This window comes from Rosa chinensis, chromosome 4, assembly GCF_002994745.2.
Source record: "Rosa chinensis cultivar Old Blush chromosome 4, RchiOBHm-V2, whole genome shotgun sequence".
Lineage (NCBI taxonomy): Eukaryota > Viridiplantae > Streptophyta > Magnoliopsida > Rosales > Rosaceae > Rosa > Rosa chinensis.
In genome coordinates, this window is record NC_037091.1 from 57,591,958 (window position 1) to 57,611,690 (window position 19,733).

The 19,733-nt window shown below is 38.5% G+C and overlaps 2 protein-coding genes and 1 pseudogene across 2 annotated transcripts; 2 read left to right on the top strand and 1 right to left on the bottom strand.

Annotated features, from left to right (window-relative positions):
* Positions 1-1,303: 1,303 nt before the first annotated feature.
* LOC112198217 lies at positions 1,304-5,594 on the top strand (annotated as a pseudogene).
* Positions 5,595-7,493: 1,899 nt separating this feature from the next.
* Positions 7,494-10,146, top strand: LOC112201152 (uncharacterized RNA-binding protein C1827.05c). The gene is made up of 9 exons (XM_024342168.2): positions 7,494-7,614; positions 7,849-7,962; positions 8,070-8,184; positions 8,282-8,337; positions 8,839-8,886; positions 8,984-9,081; positions 9,445-9,514; positions 9,606-9,716; positions 9,831-10,146. Exons 2-9 carry the CDS (start codon positions 7,855-7,857, stop codon positions 9,879-9,881), a joined length of 657 nt encoding a protein of 218 aa, XP_024197936.1. The 5' UTR covers positions 7,494-7,614; positions 7,849-7,854; the 3' UTR covers positions 9,882-10,146.
* An 813-nt stretch (positions 10,147-10,959) lies between these two features.
* Positions 10,960-13,412, bottom strand: LOC112201151 (polygalacturonase At1g48100). The gene is made up of 7 exons (XM_024342167.2): positions 12,995-13,412; positions 12,760-12,888; positions 12,446-12,667; positions 12,129-12,336; positions 11,784-11,865; positions 11,569-11,677; positions 10,960-11,502 (listed from the first exon to the last, which is right to left on the bottom strand). The coding sequence occupies exons 1-7, from the start codon at positions 13,232-13,234 to the stop codon at positions 11,095-11,097; spliced, it is 1,398 nt and encodes a 465-aa protein (XP_024197935.1). The 5' UTR covers positions 13,235-13,412; the 3' UTR covers positions 10,960-11,094.
* Between the last annotated feature and the right edge of the window lie 6,321 nt (positions 13,413-19,733).

Consider the following 19,733-nt stretch of genomic DNA (forward strand, 5'->3'; position numbering starts at 1 on the left):
TAGAGAGCTACTAACATAGGTACAAAAAGCCACGATCACTATGATGGAAAACCACTATAATAGTTAAAGAGAGATACTGATTTGAAGAAAAAAAAGCTATTGACATTAGCTTGAAAATATACTAACATAGACACATAAAGCTACTATCACGATATTGAAATGTCACTAAAACAATTACACAGAGCTGCTAACTTGAAATAATGAAAATGAAAATAGAAGCTACTGACATCATGTTGAAAAGATACTAACATAGACATAGAAAGATACTATCACTATGTTGAAAAGCCGCTATAACAGTTATAGAGAGTTATTAACTGCAACAAATAACATACAAGAAATGGTTCATTATTCATCAATCAAAATACATCACAACACCATCAGAAAACAGAATTCAACCATAAAAACAAAAATACAAACCAAACTACAACATCATCAGAAACATAGATACCATAAGATCAAAATTGAACAATGAGGCAGAAAATTAAGATCCAATTTCATTACCATAACTCAAAACAATACAAAAGCTACTCAGAAATCAAAACAATTGTAAAATTCATAGTAATTGCCCAAATTAAACCAAAGCTATCAAACTGAATGAAAAAAACAATACAGGAGTTTCTGCCATTTCCAAAAACAGTAGCAATACATGACTCAAAACAAAAATCTATAAGAAAATCAAGAACTCAGCACAACGAACCATAGAATGATCAATTCCGGTGAGCTATATTCCGGCAACGTTGTGCTCGTGCGCGGAGACGGTGATAATCTACTCCGGCTTGTCTCCGTTCGGTTCGGCTTCGACTGAGAAAGGTGATGGAGATGGAATCGACAACAGAATCGGCAATGGCGTTGAGGAAGTGTGCTGCCGGAGCCAAGGCTGAGATCCATCGTGCATCAGAGATCCATTTCGTGCGTCCGAGATCTAGTCGTGAAAGGGCGCGTCTGTCGGGGATTCAGTTCTAGTCGTCAACGTGATGGTGGAGAGGAGTGTTTCGCCGGAGAGAGAGAGAAAGGCAGAGGAGAGAATCGGAGATCTGGTTCCAGTCCTCGTGGTGCATCAGAGATCCAGATCGTGCATCGGAGATCCAGTCGAGAAACGGTGTCGTATGTCGTGCGTCGGAGATTCAGTTCTGGGGATCTCGTGAGGTTTGCGTATCAGTTCTATCGAAAAAGAGAGAGAGAAGGTTGAGGGCAAAATAGGTATAGCATAAAAAAAAAACTTATATTTTTGTAATCTAAAATGGCCTTATGTGTACAAAAAGATTTAAGTAGCTTTATCACTAATTAAAATTTTAAAATGACACACTAACTAGTATACGAATAACCGAAACGACTCTGCCGTCTGCCTCCGGCGACCGCAAAGATGACGAAGAAGACAGAGAGGAAAGTGAACGTTTCCGGGAGGCCGAAGCACTCTCTGGACGCGAACCGTACCGATGGGAAGAACAAAGAGCAGCGTAGTGCGGCCACCGTGCGCCGCCTCAAGATGTACAAGGTCAGGCCCAAGCGTGACCGCAAGGGCAAGTTCATCAGCAACGAATTCCAGTCCAAGGCGTTGCCCAACACTCGAATCCAACCCGATCGCCGCTGGTTTGGGAATACTAGGGTCGTGGGCCAGAAGGAGCTTGAAGTCTTTCGTGACGAGCTCGAGAATCACATGTCTAACAGATACAATGTGATTTTGAAGGAGAAGAAATTGCCCATGTCTCTTCTTAATGACCATAAGAAGGTATTTAGGATGGCCTTGTCTTGTTTCACAAGTTTAATATGATCTATTACTATTGCATAGTTCGCAATTGTATTCCAGTGTACTAAATTCACATTTTTTATGATATTTATTTGTAATATGAAATGGTTCTTGACCTAATACGATTTGCTACCCCGTAGATGTGTTTGAGCAGAAGCACGATAACATTGCTGCAGAAGCAGGCGAAGCGGATGGATTTAGGGACTTAGTTCGCCATACAATGTTTGAGAAGGGACAGAGTAAACGCATTTGGGGCGAGCTCTACAAAGTGGTAGACTCCTCAGATGTTGTTGTCCAGGTCAGTGTTTCTCCCTTTTATCATCCACTAAGATTATATTAATCTACACATTTACCATTGCAAGTATACAAAATTTAGTTTCAGTGTAACTGTAATCAACGTGGTGCCTTTCATTCGGCTGTTCATATTGATGCACATAGTAACATGGCAAACCAGGATTGATTTATAATGTTGTCATGTTTTGTAGGTTTAGGACTCTGTACATCATAATAATTCCGGATTTAAAAATGTGCATTCTACTTCTACCATCTTGCTTCATCCACCTTCTTCCATAGGGTCGCTTTATGGATTGTTGATAATTATCAAATCTAATTTGATTTTATGCTATCGTTTGCTCACTTGCCACAATTATTCACTTCGTGTCTGAGATTAGTCAACTGATGTATCCTCCATCATCTCGCTGATCTTCACTGATTGACACACAGTTAATTCTTGCTCAGCTTTCTTTTACAGGTTTTGGATGCAAGGGATCCGCAAGGTACAAGATGTTACCACTTAGAGAAGCATTTGAAAGAGCATTGCAAGCATAAACACTTGATTCTCTTGTTAAACAAGGTTGGTTCTATTTCTCATGTTTGGAGTCCTAGATGATTATGAGCTTACCACGGTGTAGCAATATCAGTACTTTTATCTCCAGTGTGATTTGGTTCCCGCTTGGGCAACAAAAGGTTGGCTAAAAGTATTGTCGGCGGAGTTTCCAACTCTTGCATTTCATGCTAGCATCAACAAGTCATTTGGCAAGGTACCTTTCCTATGGATTGATTCCTTCATCAAATTAACTGTGTGTCAGGGAGTGAAGATGATCTCTTTGGGAATTTTGGAACTTGTATCTTCAATATGAAATCTACTTTCTGTTCGTCATTATCATCTCCAAAAGATGAGATTTGAACTCTTTAAAAGACTAATAGGAAAAACTTGATGCTTTATCATCTTAGCCCCTTCAAAACTGGCTTAGCTTTTTATTTCTTTTTGATCCACTTGTTACCTTGTATAAATATTATTTCAAATAATGTATTGATTTTGCTTTGTTGCATTTTAGGGTTCTCTTCTATCTGTGTTGAGGCAATTTTCCCGATTAAAAAGTGACAAGCAAGCAATTTCTGTGGGATTCGTTGGGTATCCCAATGTTGGAAAATCATCTGTTATCAACACACTGTGAACGAAAAATGTAACATTTCTGAACTCTCTTTCTTCTTCTAGTTTTGCATCGCCAACATTTATATCCTGTGCTTCTGCCAGTGTTAATCAGCTAGAGGCTGAAAATAAAATGATCTGTTTTACCCTTGCACAATCTCAGTAATTATGGTTTATGGAACTGTACTCTTCACGGTTAGTTGAAGGATAGCAAATAGGGCTGTGGTTTGTCTTTAGTTAATGATTGCTAGTCTAGTATTGGATCTAGCTGACATTGTGTGTGCTTATTATCTCTGCAGGTTTGCAAGGTTGGTCCTATTCCAGGGGAAACTAAAGTGTGGCAATATATAACACTCACAAAGAGGATCTTCTTGATTGACTGCCTGGAGTTGTCTATCAAACCAACGACTCTGAAACAGATATTGTACTGAAGGGCGTGGTATGTCTTTCTGCTGCTCTTTCATTTTGGAAATATTGGTTTTTTGATATTTCCTTAAGCGAATGATAGGACGAGCAATCTAGTGAAAATATGAGGGTTAGGGTGAGAATGTCCTAGCTGAATGTACACTGTTAAAGATGATGCCCTGATGCAAATGGTTTATTCAAACTGTCTTCACTTTGAGTTGCATATTAAAGACGTTGAAGGAGTGCATGTTCAGTTTCTTCCAACAGTTATACCTGCTTTCCCTAAGTAGTGCGGTGTTCTTGTTTTATAAAATGTTAATATGTGCTGTTGTGTCTATCCACAAGATAGCTCGACTATGTATTTTGTCTAAAGTCCGACATCAATTGATACAGTGCAGTAAATGTGTATAGATAATGTAAAATATTTTCTTCTGCTTCTGCATTCAAGCATCATGATTGTAAAATATATTCGCATTCACTTTGGAGCTGGAGCCTTTGAATGCAATATTTTATTAATTGTGATGTCTTTTCCAGGTACGTGTCACAAACTTGCAGGATGCTTCAGAACACATAGGAGAAGTATTGAAACGAGTTAAGAAAGAGCACTTGCAAAGAGCATATAAGATAAAAGACTGGTATGATGCTTTTCTGTCTGATGAATTTGATGTTAGTATCCCGGTATTAAATAGAAATTGTAGTGTACTAAATCTTTCTAAACTTATGACTATGTGTGGTTTCTGCACTCTCTTTAGTTGAGTCCATGTTCACAGTAAAAAAGGGTATAATTTGAAATGGCGTTTCCTGAAGACCCAAAAAATCTTGCTTTGGATTCGGAAAAAATAACCTTAAAATGTATCAGTCTGGCAATTATAATTTACCTGATAAGCAGTATTGTTCCAGTTTATCTTCTTCCAGTCTTTTTTTATTTATTTATTTTCTTGTCACAGCAATCCTGCTAATTACATATAACTATGTAAGCTGTATGTACTAGATCCTAACTTGGTTTTATTGTTCAGGGAGGATGATAATGACTTTCTAGTTCAGCTATGCAAATCATCCGGAAAGCTTTTGAAGGTAACTGACTACTTTATAATTGTCTCTTGCTATTTTCAATAGCTACAGCCTTTTGTTCAAATGCTTGCAAGATTTTCCAACTTAAAATTGGTCAAATGCTTGCATATCCCCATAAATTGTTATATTTAAGAGAGTTCAGGGTTCTTCCTAGCTCTGATATAGAAATGGGATTGTATAAATTTTCACATATGGTCCAATTTACAAAACCAAATTCTGAGGATACACACACACACACGAAATTGCAAATTATTCATGTTGATATGATTATTTATTTTATTTATTTATTTATTATTATTATTATTATTATTATTATTATTATTATTATTATTATTATTATTATTATGAATTCCGTCCTTCCTAAAAATTTTGTATATGCACCTTCTAGGGTGGGGAACCTGACCTGATGACAGCGGCAAAGATGATCCTCCATGATTGGCAGAGGGGTAAGATACCATTTTTTGTGCCTCCTCCACAAAGAGAATTGCCATCAGGGAAGCATCCTGCCAATGAAGTAGAAAACGATACACTAATAGAGTAATAGATAATAATCAAGCATCAGCAGCAAATGAGTGTCCCGGTTCAAAGGGATCTTTATACGAAAATGAGTTGAAGGATTCTAAGACGGAGAACCTTCCTGAACATGATGTTGAGGCTGAGACATCTGAGAAGTCTGAGGACTTGGAGGATGAGGTGTCTGAGCAGTCTTCTGACGCAGAAGAAGAGACATCCGTGTAGATTCCCTTGGCGGAGGACCAAATTTCTTTATGAGCTTCCAACCAACTGTCGATGCTCCAAAAGAACCCTGTTGTCGATAGTTACTTTTTGTAGTCCATAATGTTGTGCATTTGCTTTTTCAACCAGATGAATCCTATTGTCAAGTATGATTTGTTATCCATCTGTAGTATGTGATCTTCTACATCTGTAGCTATTCATTTCTGTTCATCATTTGTTTGTCTGATAGACACCATGGAGGATATTGACCCAGATCCTGGGAGAAGAAAGTTGTTTATCATTAAGAGGTTTTATTTTCTGTGATGTCAATCTTCTAGAGTTCCTCATTGTAACCTTCAAAATGAAAAGACTAAATTAGGCAATCACATCGAGATGACATAATGATGTATTGGACCATAAAAATTGGATGACAATGTAAAAAACGGAAAATGTCCATTTACCCAAATTTAAGCTACATTAACTCCACTTACCCAAACATCTTATAAGATTATCCACTTACCCAACAAATAACATATATTTTGTCTTAATACCCAACTAATAAATTTTTATTTATTTTTGAGACAATTTTGCCCTCCTTCCCATTGTCACTAAGAGAGAAGTCAACGGAGACTTGACCGGAGTCCGGTCAATGCTAGCCGGATTCCGGTCACCGGTGGCGGCCTCGGGACTCCGGTCACTGGTGACGGTCGCCGGATTCCGGTCACCGATGAGGGTCATCGGAGAATATTATTGCCCCCCAACAATATGATTATTGCCCCTTAACAAAAAATTTATTGGGGGCCAATAATAATATTATTACCCCTCAATAATAACTTTATTGCCCCAGTAAAATAAATTTAACCAATGCAAAAATCTCATCTTATACTCCATATACCAAATTTAACAAGATAGGCAAAAATAACTCATCCAAAAAAACAACATAGTCAAAAATATAGAGTCATGTGAGTGTGTAAACGGATACTAACTAAATAACTATGAATACGTGGAGCATCAGGACTAAAAACCCGTGTGCTTCCACCACCTCATATAGAGTATGCTATCTTGTTTGAGAAAACTAGAAAAGGGTATAATGGCCAGAAGCTAATATGCTTGCTTGTTTCTCTGTTCCCCAACCAATCTATATCTGAACTTCCTTGGTGCCAGAAACTTTCTACTTCTGATCTCTAAGCAAAAGAACATAACTCATATCACAACCACCCGCCTCACCTACCTTGCTACGTACAAACCAAATCATATACTCAATCAAACCCACTGTAAATGAATTAAAGCACGTCCAAGCTACTGACCCTAGAGGTAAAATGCAAGATAATTGAAGTCACTACTATCACAATCACTGCCGGTCCCTCCAGACCCGAACTTGGACACCAAAAATCTGGAACTAGCGCGTTTCTTGACGTCGACGACCCAGAATCTCCACCTAACACCGGCAACATAGATCTCTGGTGTTTTTCCTTCTCCGACGCGACCTCGTCATACCGTCGTAAATCTACCGGTACGCCATACCGTCGTCGGAGCTGTTGAAGCAACTCTAGACCGAAAGGAAAGTCGACTGAGGAAAGCTACTTGCCAAAGGCTGTACTTGGCTAAGAGCGACGACGATCCGGTTTGGGAGGAGACGCAAGTATAGATCTATCGGTCTGAGTCGCCAGAGGCCAGGGTCAAGAGCCGGAGGTCAGTGGCAGTGAGAGAGTGGCTTAGTAATTTTATAATTAAGCTTTGTCTAAAACAGTCTTTTCCTTTTAAATGGGGTAAGTGGGCACACTAATATCTTAGCGGAGCAAGTGAGTTCATATTTGTCTAAATTTGGGCATTTGGTCACGTTCCCTTAAAAAAAAACGACATATTATTAGTTGAAATTTAAGAAGAAACTATTGGAGAATTTGTGTCAATGCAAGAGCCAAGAGTTAAAAAATTTTGCAAATCCTGTATCATGAAACACCGAAATCCCTCTGGAATTAATTTAATATCTGTATTAAGCATTTTGGAATAGTACTAAACTAGCTTTAGTATTTTTTTGTTTCTTTTTCAGAGGAGAAAATAAATTTTGAAATTTCACAAAATCTAGAACCGTAAGACCCAATCACAATCACATATAACCCAAGCCCATACAAAAGCCCAATATCATGCCCAATACATCAGAAGGTATAACTGAAAACCTAAAACACAAAACGCGCCTCTTCCTCCTCTTCCTCTTCCAAAAATCCCAGAGCTCTCTTTTCTTCAGGTAAGCCCTCTTTCATCCCAGCTCTCTGTACTCTCATATACATAACTCCGGTCTGTTTGTGATGCTGGGTATGCTTGTTAATCGCGCCTTTCCAAAGTTTTTTTTTTTTTTTTTGGTATGATTTTCCCTGTGCTGGTGTTTAGATTTTGGTTTCATCCAGATATTGAGGTTTTGGTATTGCTTGAGATTGATTGCTCTAAATAGACGACGTGTTTGTGTTTGTGTTTGGTGCAGAGCAAGATGGGGGCGAAGGCGAAAAAGGCCATGAAAAAGCAGCTGAGCAAAGCTGTTTCTGCTTCTGCTCAAAAACCAGTTGCTAGTTCCGCTACTGCTGCTCCTGATTTTTTGGTATTCCATCAACCTAGTTACTTTCGAATTATGCTCATTTTTTGGGGTCTCTGGCTGTTATCTTATTTGATGTGATGATTTTTTTTTTTTGTTTTTGATGAGGAAAGCCATTAGAAGGCGGTCCTGCGCGTAAGCTCCCGGAAGAGAAGCCTAAGGAAGATGTTGCCAGGGTTGTATACATCAGTCGGATACCGCACGGCTTCTATGAAAAAGAAATGCAAGGTACACTAGATTTTAGAATTTGATGAATGAAGAAAATTGTCTAATGTTTGGGGAAGGTTGCTAGATTGACTTCTGGCTAATTAGCTATCTTTTGCAGGTTTCTTTGGGCAGTTTGGTGTAATTAAGAGATTAAGAATTGTACGCAACAGAAAGGTAAATATGCCGGGATTGAATCTATAATTGGGTGATTGATTCATGACTTAACACTTTGAGTTTGTGGTAGCAATTACCAACTGCTGGTCTGTGAATCACTTATCTGATTTTCTTTGAGGGTTTAACTGGAGGCATATCACATGTTCTAGGATTTTCCTGACAACTTGTATTTAGGTTTTATGTTCTGCATTGAGAAATTTATGCAAGCGTAATTCTAGTCTTCCTGAATAGAGAGTGCTTTTAAGTAAGTTAATGAGTAAGTTTTTCCCCTGAGCATAATCACTGCTTTTTCTTTCCTCCTAGAAGCTTGAGCATTCGCAAACAAAAGATTGTTCCTTTTCAGTTGAGCATGTATTACCTGAGCAGAATCACGCCTTTTTTCTTTTCTCTTTAGAATCTTGAGCATTTGCAAACTAGAGATTGTTCCTTTTGTACTTTTCTTATAGTCGATGTTTTTGTGTGTGACATTATTAACGTTTTTTCTTCATCTAATGTCAATAGACAGGAAAGTCCAAGCATTTTGGCTTCATCGAGTTTGAGGACCCTGGGGTGGGTTATATTTTATTATGATGATTTTTTTAGTTTCCAAAGCCTGTTGTTTTGAATAACTTTACTTTTTGCTAACATTCTGTTGCCTTGTATGCAGGTTGCGAAAATTGTAGCTGAAACTATGGATAATTATTTGTTGTTCGAACACCTTTTGCAAACCCGTCTTATTCCTCCAGAGAAAGTTCACCCGAAGTTGTAAGAAGTTGCATCTATTTTTAAATTTTAAATATGATATTATAGTTAGGATGGGATCAAATGGTGGTTAAGTTGTTTAGTGGCTTGAATTTTTTCACCAAAGAATTTCATATAATGTGGTGCATTCAAAGTGAACCAAATGATTTGGGATGGCCCTTGAAATGGAGAAGGGAGGGAAGAGATGAGTATACTCACTTGTATCTTATTTAGGCAAGCAAAAGTTAATGTTCGCATCAAAATGACATCCAACCCGAATAGTTTAGGTTAATGATCAATGTGAAATAGGGTGACCTGTGTAATCCTCTAATTGTGGTTTGTCCATTTGCCTGAAGCTGCTAAGTGTCTGTCTTGTTTGTTTTCTAGGTGGAAAGGTTGCAACGTTCGAGCCAAACCCTTGAACTGGGTTCAAATTGAGCGCAAGAGGCATGATAAGGTATTCATTGCATACATGAAAAACACTGACAACATTTACATTACCAAACAAACCTGCCACTTATTTTCCATTGTGGGGTGATGATTTTCAGGAAAGAACATTGGAAGAGCACAAAAAACTGGTGGAGAAAATTAAGAAGAGAGATCTGAAGCGTCAAAAGAGAATAGAGGCTGCTGGCATTGAGTATGAGTGCCCAGACATTGTAAGATTCTACCATCTGTTGTGTGTTATCTAGGATTGCTGCAATTGTACGTAATATTACACCAGTCTGCATTTCTTTGTTCTGTTACTTATCCATTTTTTTGATTCTTTGCAGGTCACTAATGATCAGCCTGCTCCAAAGAAGAAGAAGTTGCGTCTAAAGTAGGTGGCATAGTCTTATAATTCCCATCTCATCCCCTCTATTTCAGTTTGATTTGATAGGGGAGGATGAAGCACTCTAGTTATTCAATCCACCCCCCCTAATTGGAAAAGAGGCGTTCTGGATACCTGGAGATTTTGGTCTTGAGCTTTTATCCTACACGTATCGGTTTGTAGCTTTATGATTTCTGACATTTTCTACAGTTAATGTAGTGTATCACAATGGACAAGTTTACATAAAGTATCTTTAGTTTTAAAGGTATCCCTTGTAGGGATGGCAAAAATCCCCAGCGGGGAGGAGCTCCATTGGATACCCGCCCCTAATGGGGGGAGAATTCGGGGACAAATGGGGAATGGGGATGGGGATCCCCAATCCCCGCTATCTAAGATTGGGGATGGGGCGGGGATGGTATTGTGATCCCCATCCCCAAACCCGCCCCAATAATATATACATATATTTAACTTATATATATTTTATTTATTTTTTATAATATAAATCACAAATATATACATTTACTACTTTACTTTAGTGGCTACAACTTTACTTTAATGATGTTTTGACTTTTGCACTCACTAAATTATGATTTCTGAATTTAATCATGTTTTAAATTTATTTGTTGTAGATTTTGATTTTAAAAAAGGCAATATGAGAAAAAATTATTTTATTTATTAAATTCTTATTGGGGATTTGGGGCGGGTTTGGAGGCTTAGTCCCCAATGGGGATGGGGACGGGGAATCCCCAATATATTTTTATTGGGGATTGGGGCGGGGATGGGGGTTGAGAATGACCTCGGGGATGGGGATGGTATTGTGATCCCCATCCCCAACCCGCCCCATTGCCATCCCTAATCCCTTGTAGAGAAATATTATTCTTTAAAAAAAGTAGGAATTAAGGGAGGAGCCCTGCCTTGGCCGCTATCTATAGTTCTTGATGAAATTCTGGAGTTGTAGTTCTTAAAAGATCGAGTTTCAAGAGTGGCTAGTTGCTCCGAGTGAAATTGAATCATATATTTACCTACAAAAGTTCTCTCCGGTACTTCTGTCTAAAACATTACAATCTTCAGACACAAAAAGCTAAGTCAGATGCACTCAAATGGGTCTGAAGTACATTACAAATACAGGATGGATCAGGAAACATACATTTATACCGTCACCCTCAAACAATGAAAAAATCCTGTCGAAGGGAAGCTCATAATAAGAGGAGGTTAATCCAAATTTCCTAGCACTGATGCTGACGATCCTGTGACTTTGCTATTCTCTCGACTGGATTTTCATCTCTTCTCAAGCAGTAGTCTATGCTTGAAGGGACCAAAGGAGCTTGTGACTTGCCATAAGAGTTCCAACACAAAGCGTGTTGAAATCTCTGGTACCCTGCTGAGGGCTTGAGCTGAATATCAATGAGATCAACATCTTTGCATGGAATGTCGCTGCTGCAAGCAAGATGAACAGGCTGCACCGAATAAGTCCCAATTATTTGGTCATATTTCACACCTGAGATTGCTACAGCTCCTGTTTGGTTCTTGCAGGACTTCTTGTCACAGTAGTACTGGTCTATCATTATCGGAACCTTCACATTTGAAACTTGGATATTGGAAAAAGACACATTCTTCACAGACCCAATGCCTCCCTGCGAAAGGGTTTAATCAGAAGAGAGAGCAGGTGCTTATATATTTGTTAATTTGATAATTAATACCTGCCATGTTTTGATCCTAACTCCAGATAGAGTGTTTTGAAATGTAATGTCATTGACAATTATATTTGAGACACAAGCAACACTTCTGTCTTTTCCAAGTCCTCCTAGACTGTGGAAAGAGAAAAGGTTTGCAGAATCAGAAAATTCATACTACGAAATTTTTTCTAGGAATTAAAGACTATGATCGTTTCGAAGTGAATGACAGTATGATATACCTTATGCCATGGCCAGGGCCACAATTGATATGATGAACATGAACATTGGAGCAGCCAGTTTGTATGGATACACAGTCATCTCCTGTTAGAAAGAGAAACAACTTTAGAGTTTAATAATCTGGATTCTAAGAGTCGCCGTCTTAAGTTTGGCAAGTTGTATTTGTTTTCTCTGTGCTTTCTTTTTAGAAGTTATGGTTCAGTCATAGTTTACGGTTTAAAAGAGTTTCAGATATCTTTTGCTGTACAAGGCCAAGTGCGCCACACAATATATAGCTTGGCACTCACTATAGTTTAACTGGCACTGACTACTTTAAAGGTGGAAGTTACTAACTGATTAATTCTTACCACAACCAATAGTAGAATGATGAATTTCGACGTTTTGGGTGTTCTGCAAGTGAATTCCATCAGTATTTGGACTATTCTCTGGTGAAGATATGGTAATGTTGTCAACTATGATCCCTCCAGAGCTGTCAAATTTCAAATGGCACTGAGGGCTGTTTATGATTCTGATATCTCGTACTGTCACATCATAGCTTGAATAGAATCTCAAAGCCTGCATTTCAATGTGTACAAAGGAGCAAGTTATCATCAAATAAGCATGTCATTAAGGTACAAATTATATTTGTTTTTTTTGGAACAGAGTAAAAGTAAAAAAGATTTACAGTGGGTTTGAAATTCGGCATATGCTTGTTGGACTTCTTCTGCAAGTAATTATAGATTGAAGAGGAAGAGGAACTACCAGTCCACCAGTCAGAGCCCTGGCCATCGACAACTCCGGTGCCCTGGATGGTGAAGTTATGAACCCATTTGAAGTTTATCCACTGAAACAAACTGGACTTTGACCATGAGCTAACTTTTGGAGGAGCCATTAGAGTTCCATCTATCTGTATGGTCCAAATCATATTAATAATCACTTTCTTTCCACGTAAACTTAGGAACAACAAAATTGAAGAGATGAGAAAGCAATTTCACTAACCTGAAGAACAACGTCAGGCATACAAGGGCCTTGAAGAGTTATTGGCTTGATGAGGAACTTGAATCCTGAAGGGATTTCTACACTAGCCCCATTCACTTTGCAGGCAGCTTTCCATGCCGCTATGAGCGCCTGATTGGTTGGCATGCATTGATCTCAAGACATTTAGAAGATATTCTACCAGAAAACACACAAAGACGAATGCAATTAGCACATATAAGTACACTCAATCTTTTACATTAGAATCGTCGGAGACACCATCACCCTTGGCTCCAAAGGACAAGACAGAAAAGGAACCATACTGAGGAACTGGAGTTGGAGCAGGACGAGGCAAATGTGAATCATGAGTGTTATTACCACCTTTTTGATGTTTTTGGGGTTTGCTCTTCTTGGTTTGGTGCTTTCTTGCCTCAACCGAAGTTATGGAAAATGTGACAAGAACAATCCAGAAAAACAGTAGTAGAGTGGATGAAGTCATCTGTATTTTAAGATTTATGTGTGTATCTTATAGCAGAGAGCTGTTATTGCTTCCGAGTTTCAGGAAGCTAGAAGTACTCTGCTGCTTGAAGCAGGATGGAGGTTAAGGCAGTTATAGACAGTTTATATAGGGGTGATTGGCCTTGCTTGGATTCTAATTAATTAATACTGCTCATAAATAAAATACCCTTTATTTACTTTCTAGACTGCTAGTTTTTTGTTATGTATAAATGCATTCAAGTCTAACTGATCTCGGCACTCCTTGGCCGGCTACCTGGAATATACACACTGTACTACACTAGCAATAAGGTGCTCACTTTTTATACAATATGATGAAATTTGTATTAATAATTATCTCTATGTCTGCTCTGAGTCACACTAAACTCTCCCAAGATTATTATACAATGATCTTGAACTGTATTAGCTCTCTCTTTGAATGACTAGCTATTCTCATGTAACACCAGAGCTAAACCGTACCTAGCAAGATCTTTTGAACTATAGTCTTTATATGCTGCATTTAACATTGTCATTTCCCAATAACACCAGACTGCATGCTTCTCAACTGATATATAGGATCATTTAAATCTGTGAGTCGTTAACCATTCCATTCAATCCTCTGTTAAATCTAAGCTAGCTGCATATAAATCATTGATGAGCTGGTCTATTCGTTAGCCTCCATCTAAATTAATTATTGGATATTGTAAGACAAACCATTATTTTTTGTTAAGCGGAAGCTGGATAAGGAACAATTATTTTTGTGTGGATAGATAGAAATTTGGATAACATGCACTCGTAAGCCTTGGTGATCTAGTATTATAGTTCATAAGAAAGTGCTGCAATCTAAAGGGTAAATGATCTGGATTCCTACACCAATTCATATATAACTTGTATAGGGTTGGCACTATGACCTAACTTGTATAATAGAATCAGGGTCATCCCCAAAGTGCATACTTTACTTTTCGAGTAGAAATTTGAAGAATATAAATTGAGAAGGATGATGGTAGGTCCTAGGTTTTGAGTTCAAGCAGACAAATGGGAGTTGGTGATTCGAGCACTGACCAATTTCTGCTGTGAGGGCCATATATAATAGTGACAAAGTTAGAGACTAAACCTATAGCAGAAGAATATATATAATGCTGCACAGGGATGGCAAAAAGGCGGAAGAAGAAGACTAGTACAGTAAAGAAAGTGGTGAATCTCCCTTTTCTCTTTGTTTGGGCATGAACAAAAGGAGTGGCAGGTATTTTAGTTACAAGTTGGAGAATTGAAGCCATTACAATAATACTCCTGGTTCGGTCGTGCCTTTATTTTAGTGTAGCCGGCCGGCCTGTAGGTTCTTTTTTCTGGTGAAAAGAGAGAAGAGGGCATGGTGGTTCACACGTTGAGGCAAAGCTAGCTTAAGCTAAGCTAGCGATCGAGAATGAAAAGGGAAAAGGAAGCAGAAAACGATTCGGCCTTTTAGTTAGTTACTCTCTCTTTCTCTGTCTATGTCTTCTTGTTCTCGCACGCTTGGGGCCACACGTGGGTCACGGGTCGGTGCGATTGTGCAGCTGCATCATCTTCACCTCTGGTTCTGACTGGGTAGCCAAGTATTATCCAAATTAGCGCTCATAAGTTCATAACCAACTGCTTCACGCAGAAGGTGATTGTGAACTTATGGGCTCTAATTTTATGCTGTAAATATGCCGGTACTTTAAACATGACAAACAACTCTATACAAGAGAAAATTTAGCACCTAAAGAATAGTATCTATGTACTATACAAGTGAATTAAACTGGTGCATGTTTTCTAAATATATATATCAAATTGAGATTATGTGATTTCTAAAAGTTTTGTACAAAACTGAAAATTCTAGAGTTTTTTTTTTTAATCAAAGAGGTCAACCCAGTTTTATAATTCAAGAAGCAGTACCAAACAACACACCATACGGAGTTGACAGCAAGAGTCGTCCATTAGGACATACAAACATCCTATTTTACATACAAATAGAGTCCCACATACCCAAAGTACACCCACCTTTTAGGAAATCTACGCATCATTATTCTAATAAAAACCTAAGTACTCAGAAGAAATAAAATAAGGGTCTTTTCCCGTATACCCAAAAAGCCTTGGTATTTTTCCCAACTGCCCAACACTTTGGTATTACACTGTTGTTGATAGCAAAAGACTAACAGGGATGGTTTTTTCAAACAAATGCCCTTTGTATCCTATGTTGACCTTTGGATTCTTCTACAATTTTATTCAACAAAAGGAGCAGTACTTAAAACAAAAGGAGCAGTACTTAAAACGTCAAAACAAAAACAAGACTAGCCTTCAACATGCCACATTTCACCTAACGGCTTCCTGCCTAAACGGTTACTCACAGGGCGGAATCATTGCTGCTTGTCCTAATTTTTTCTGTTTCAAAACTAATTCTTTCAAGTGAACAGTAAAGTTTTAGAAACTTGGATTTCCATGGGATGCATGCATTTTAAATAGTAAATTATGAATGACAATTATCATGATAGAAATAAATTGATAATGACAAAATGAACTGATAATAACTATATTGGTTAAAGAAGTGGGTGAACTACCATCTGAATTTATTCAAATATACATATAAACTTAAACATTCAGAGCCTAATTCTCAGGTAAACAGCAAAAGCTGTTTAGCTATCCATAAGAATCGGAACAGGTACTTACTTGTAATGAAAGCACACTACTTCACACCTAGACAGGAATGGAAGCACACTCCTATACTCTTTGAGAGAAGACTCTTCTGCTCAATTTTCTAAATTTTAACTGATAAGAGGATTATTCGATGTTTTTCTGAATCTAGAATTGATCCCGAATTTTTCGAATGCCTTCTAAGAGAAGCTAAAGCTCCTTATATAGGGAGCGGAACTCAAATTACAATTCAAAACACATAATGTACAGAACAACTCCGTGACTCCTGCTTTTCTGAGTGCTCCTGCTGGTGGAGGTCGGTCAGGGAAAAGCAAAAGTGGTTAGGGTGAAATGTTTTTCACTGTCTTCTTTTGAAAAAGCAAAAGTATCTTTTTGAAAAAGAGAACAGTTGCCTTTTGTCTTGGTGCTTTCTTCTTTCACCCGTGGTTTCACCCGTGATGCTACATATTCTCATCTGTTTCAGAATTGTGGCCAAGATAAAGGAGTTGTTATCTGCCTGGGCCATTCTAACAGTGGTAGCATTATCTTCAACATCTGTGTCTACATACATCTTGTAGTGGTTGTCGGTTTCAAGCCTTTCCACCCATTGTAAGCATGCCAGAGTTGAATCTATCTCTTTTTTGGTGAGAGATAGGAATAGGTCACTGCTGACTACGTCAGGATGGTTGTATGCAGTGATGATAGTTTTTTCTCCTACTGCCAGGAAGGTATTGTTGATATCTTCAGAGATGATCTTCTTCATGTATTCCAGGGCCGTGGCCTTCATCCAGGGAATGCTTGAATTTGGTTGACCATTGTTCCCAACACAGGCTGGTTGAAGATATTTCCTTGGGATAATTCTCACATAGTGATATGGAGAAATATATTCAACTTCACCGTTTGCCTTCTGGATCCATTCTGGAGGAGTGGATCTGAACTTCAGACGAAGCATACAGTCATTTTTCCTGATGTTCTTGACTGTGTTGACAATAATAGGTGGCAAACCCTTTAGATCATCATTAGTTTTAGTCCACAGATTATGGACAAAATCATTTTCAACAAGCCAGAGCTTGTGTTCTTGAGGATGTTCACTTTGAACATTGACTAAGTACCGTCCAACATATGGTCCTGACACGATAAAGAGAGTTGGAGGAACTAGGTTTTCTAGATTATGCCTTCCTATCAGACTATGGAATTCTTGCCAGTCTGATTCATTGAGTGCCATAATAGGGATCCTAGCACTTTCTGGACTTTCAAGGAAGTGAATTTTCTCTTTTCTGACAGCACTCTGCTGCGTATGAAGCTCTTCACCCTGTGGTCTGCCATTTTCATATAGCTCTTCAGCTAATGCAAAGAGGGCTGGGAACATGAGACCACTGCTTCTTTCTTGAAAGGCAAATAAGAGATTATCCAGGATTGCCTTCTGGTGATAAGCTAGTCTCCTGCATGTTCTGAACACAGGAGTATCAAAAGTTCTTAATTCATAATTAAAAACATTTATAACTCCTCTTGGAGTTGTTCTGCTTTTTGGCAAAGCAGTAGCCATCAACGGTCTTGATGAGCCTTTACCGTCTGCCGTTTGAGACGGGCTAGCCAATCCTTTACCTTGGGATTGATCAGTTAAGGCCAAGCCTTTCGGGCTTAGCAGAAACCTTTTAAGGATTTTTTCTTTGGGATCCTCTTCAAGTTCAGGTTCTTTCCCAGTTCTTCTGTTTCTGGGATTACGACCTTCGTCGTCATCTCTTTGGCTGAACATTGCCATTTCCCTGGTCAATGCGTCTGGAAGATGGTTCTTGTTTCCTGCAATTAATTCAACAATATAATCGTATTGGTTAAGAAACAATTACCAGTTGGCTAATCTTCCTCTATCAGCAGGTTTATCAAGTTTAAAGTTTTTAAAATTCTTTACTCTAGCACAATCGGTGCGGACATTAAAGGGTTTTCCAAGATAAGCTGGAGAATTTAAAATTGTTTTCTTGACAGCCAAGATTTCTTTTTCCCCTGTGGGATAATTCAGTTCTGCAGGGCTGAACTTGCCACTACAAAATTTGCAGATCTTTTCAATGTTAGTTCCAGGCGCTTTCGCCAGAACCACACCTGACCAACAATTATCACTCGCATCTGTCTGGAGGATAATTTCATCATTCTCTTCTGGTTGTTGAAGAGGAGGGAGGTTTTTGCAGAGATTTTTTATCTGCTTCACTATCTTTTCATCTTCTTCTGTGAAGTTCCATTTTTTTTTGGAACTTGTCTTAGGAGATAACATTGCTGTTAACCCTGAGATTTTAGGGATGAAGTCTCTCCCATAATTTATGACACCAAGGAATCTCTCTAGACTCTTAGCATCAGGAATTCTGTCTGGAAACTTCCAGATCTTTTCAAGAATGTGGGGTTGGAGTTTTATTACTCCATTCTTGATGTTTATTCCTAGGAAATCAACTTCATCGAGGATAAAGAAGATCTTCTTTTCACCTAGGATAATTTCGTGCTGAACTATCAGCTTTACTACCTCATGGAGGTGTTTCATGTGTTCTTCTCTGTTTTTGGAGAAGACCAGGATGTCATCTATGTAGACGACGCAGAACTCCGCAACATGTTTGAAGATGTTGTCCATTTTTCTTTGGAAGATTGAGGGAGCTTGCTTTAGACCAAAATGCATTACTAACCATTCGTAATGACCTTGTGGTGTTCCAAATGCAGTGAGAGGAATACTCTCAGGATGCATCTTAACCTGCCAGAAACCCGACTTTGCATCGAATTTTGAAAAGACTTTAGCTCCTTTGAGCTGGTTGATCAATACTCTTACTTGAGCAATTTGATAACCGTCTTTAACAGTCTTCTTGTTGACATCTCTGTAGTCAATCACCATTCTAGCTTTTCCTCATAGATTCTCTGCATGATTTCTCACGTAGAATGCTGGAGCATGATGAGGGCTAGTGGAAGGTTGAATTAATCTCTTCTTCAGGAGATCTTCAATATCATTTCTGAATTCTTTTTGATCTTCCTCTTTGTACTGAGGAATGGCTTTGACATGACAGATGGCATTCATGTCATGTAATCTTAATTCACAAACCACTGAGTCTTTTTCCCAAAACTTCTGAGGATTTGTATCAACATTCTGCTCTAGTAGTTTCTTGATGTTTTCAAGAGTGGGAATTTGCTGAGACTCAAGCTTGTTCTGAAAGTGCTTGAGGTTGTGCTCGTAGATGAAACTAGCTTCTTCATCTTTACTAGTTTCTTCTTCTTCTTCTTCTTCTTCAGAAGATTCTTCAACAAGTAATTCTTCTTGTTGCTTGATTTGGAGTATAGGCTCAAATTTGGGCTTGTAGGGGGTAAAATCATCACTATTCTGTTGCGATCTCTGATACTGAGTAGTAAAACCGGGACCTACCACACTTGTTGCTTGTGTGAGTCGGTCTGCCCAGAACACCCGTTCTCCTTTCCTAAAGCCTATCGCTTCTTCATCCTGAATGAATCTTTGTTGGAGAATAAAATCATTTCCCAACAAGAAATCAGATCCTTGGCCTTCAGACTGCCAAACATTCTGGATGATAAATGTTCCTCTACCAATGGTGATATGAACATTTTTTTGCTACTTTTTTTCATGGTGAGATGGCTCCCATCAAATGTAACACCAGTAGCTGATTTTTTCTTTTCTTCTTTCCAGAGTTCATCTGGAATTGCAAATCTCTTTGCAATAGTAAATCCCGATCCATTATCTACAAAGGCATGTAGATAATATTTTTTGTGATCAGGGAATTTCAGTCCAATCTCTATGTAGTTGCTGTATTTACTGGTAGAGACGACTTTCAATTGTTGAAGCTGAAGCTCATTTTCTTGAGCTTGTTCCTGAG

Bases quoted from the DNA above. Each gene is read 5' to 3' on its own strand.
- LOC112201152 (XM_024342168.2), top strand. From the start codon at position 7,855: ATGGGGGCGAAGGCGAAAAAGGCCATGAAAAAGCAGCTGAGCAAAGCT. The intron at 8,887-8,983 runs GTGGGTTATATT...CCTTGTATGCAG, and splicing joins TCGAGTTTGAGGACCCTGGG to GTTGCGAAAATTGTAGCTGA. The intron at 9,717-9,830 runs GTAAGATTCTAC...GATTCTTTGCAG, and splicing joins AGTATGAGTGCCCAGACATT to GTCACTAATGATCAGCCTGC.
- LOC112201151 (XM_024342167.2), bottom strand. From the start codon at position 13,234: ATGACTTCATCCACTCTACTACTGTTTTTCTGGATTGTTCTTGTCACA. The intron at 11,866-12,128 runs GTAAGAATTAAT...TCTTTCTAACAG, and splicing joins TCATTCTACTATTGGTTGTG to GAGATGACTGTGTATCCATA. The intron at 11,503-11,568 runs GTATTAATTATC...ACCCTTTCGCAG, and splicing joins TTAGGATCAAAACATGGCAG to GGAGGCATTGGGTCTGTGAA.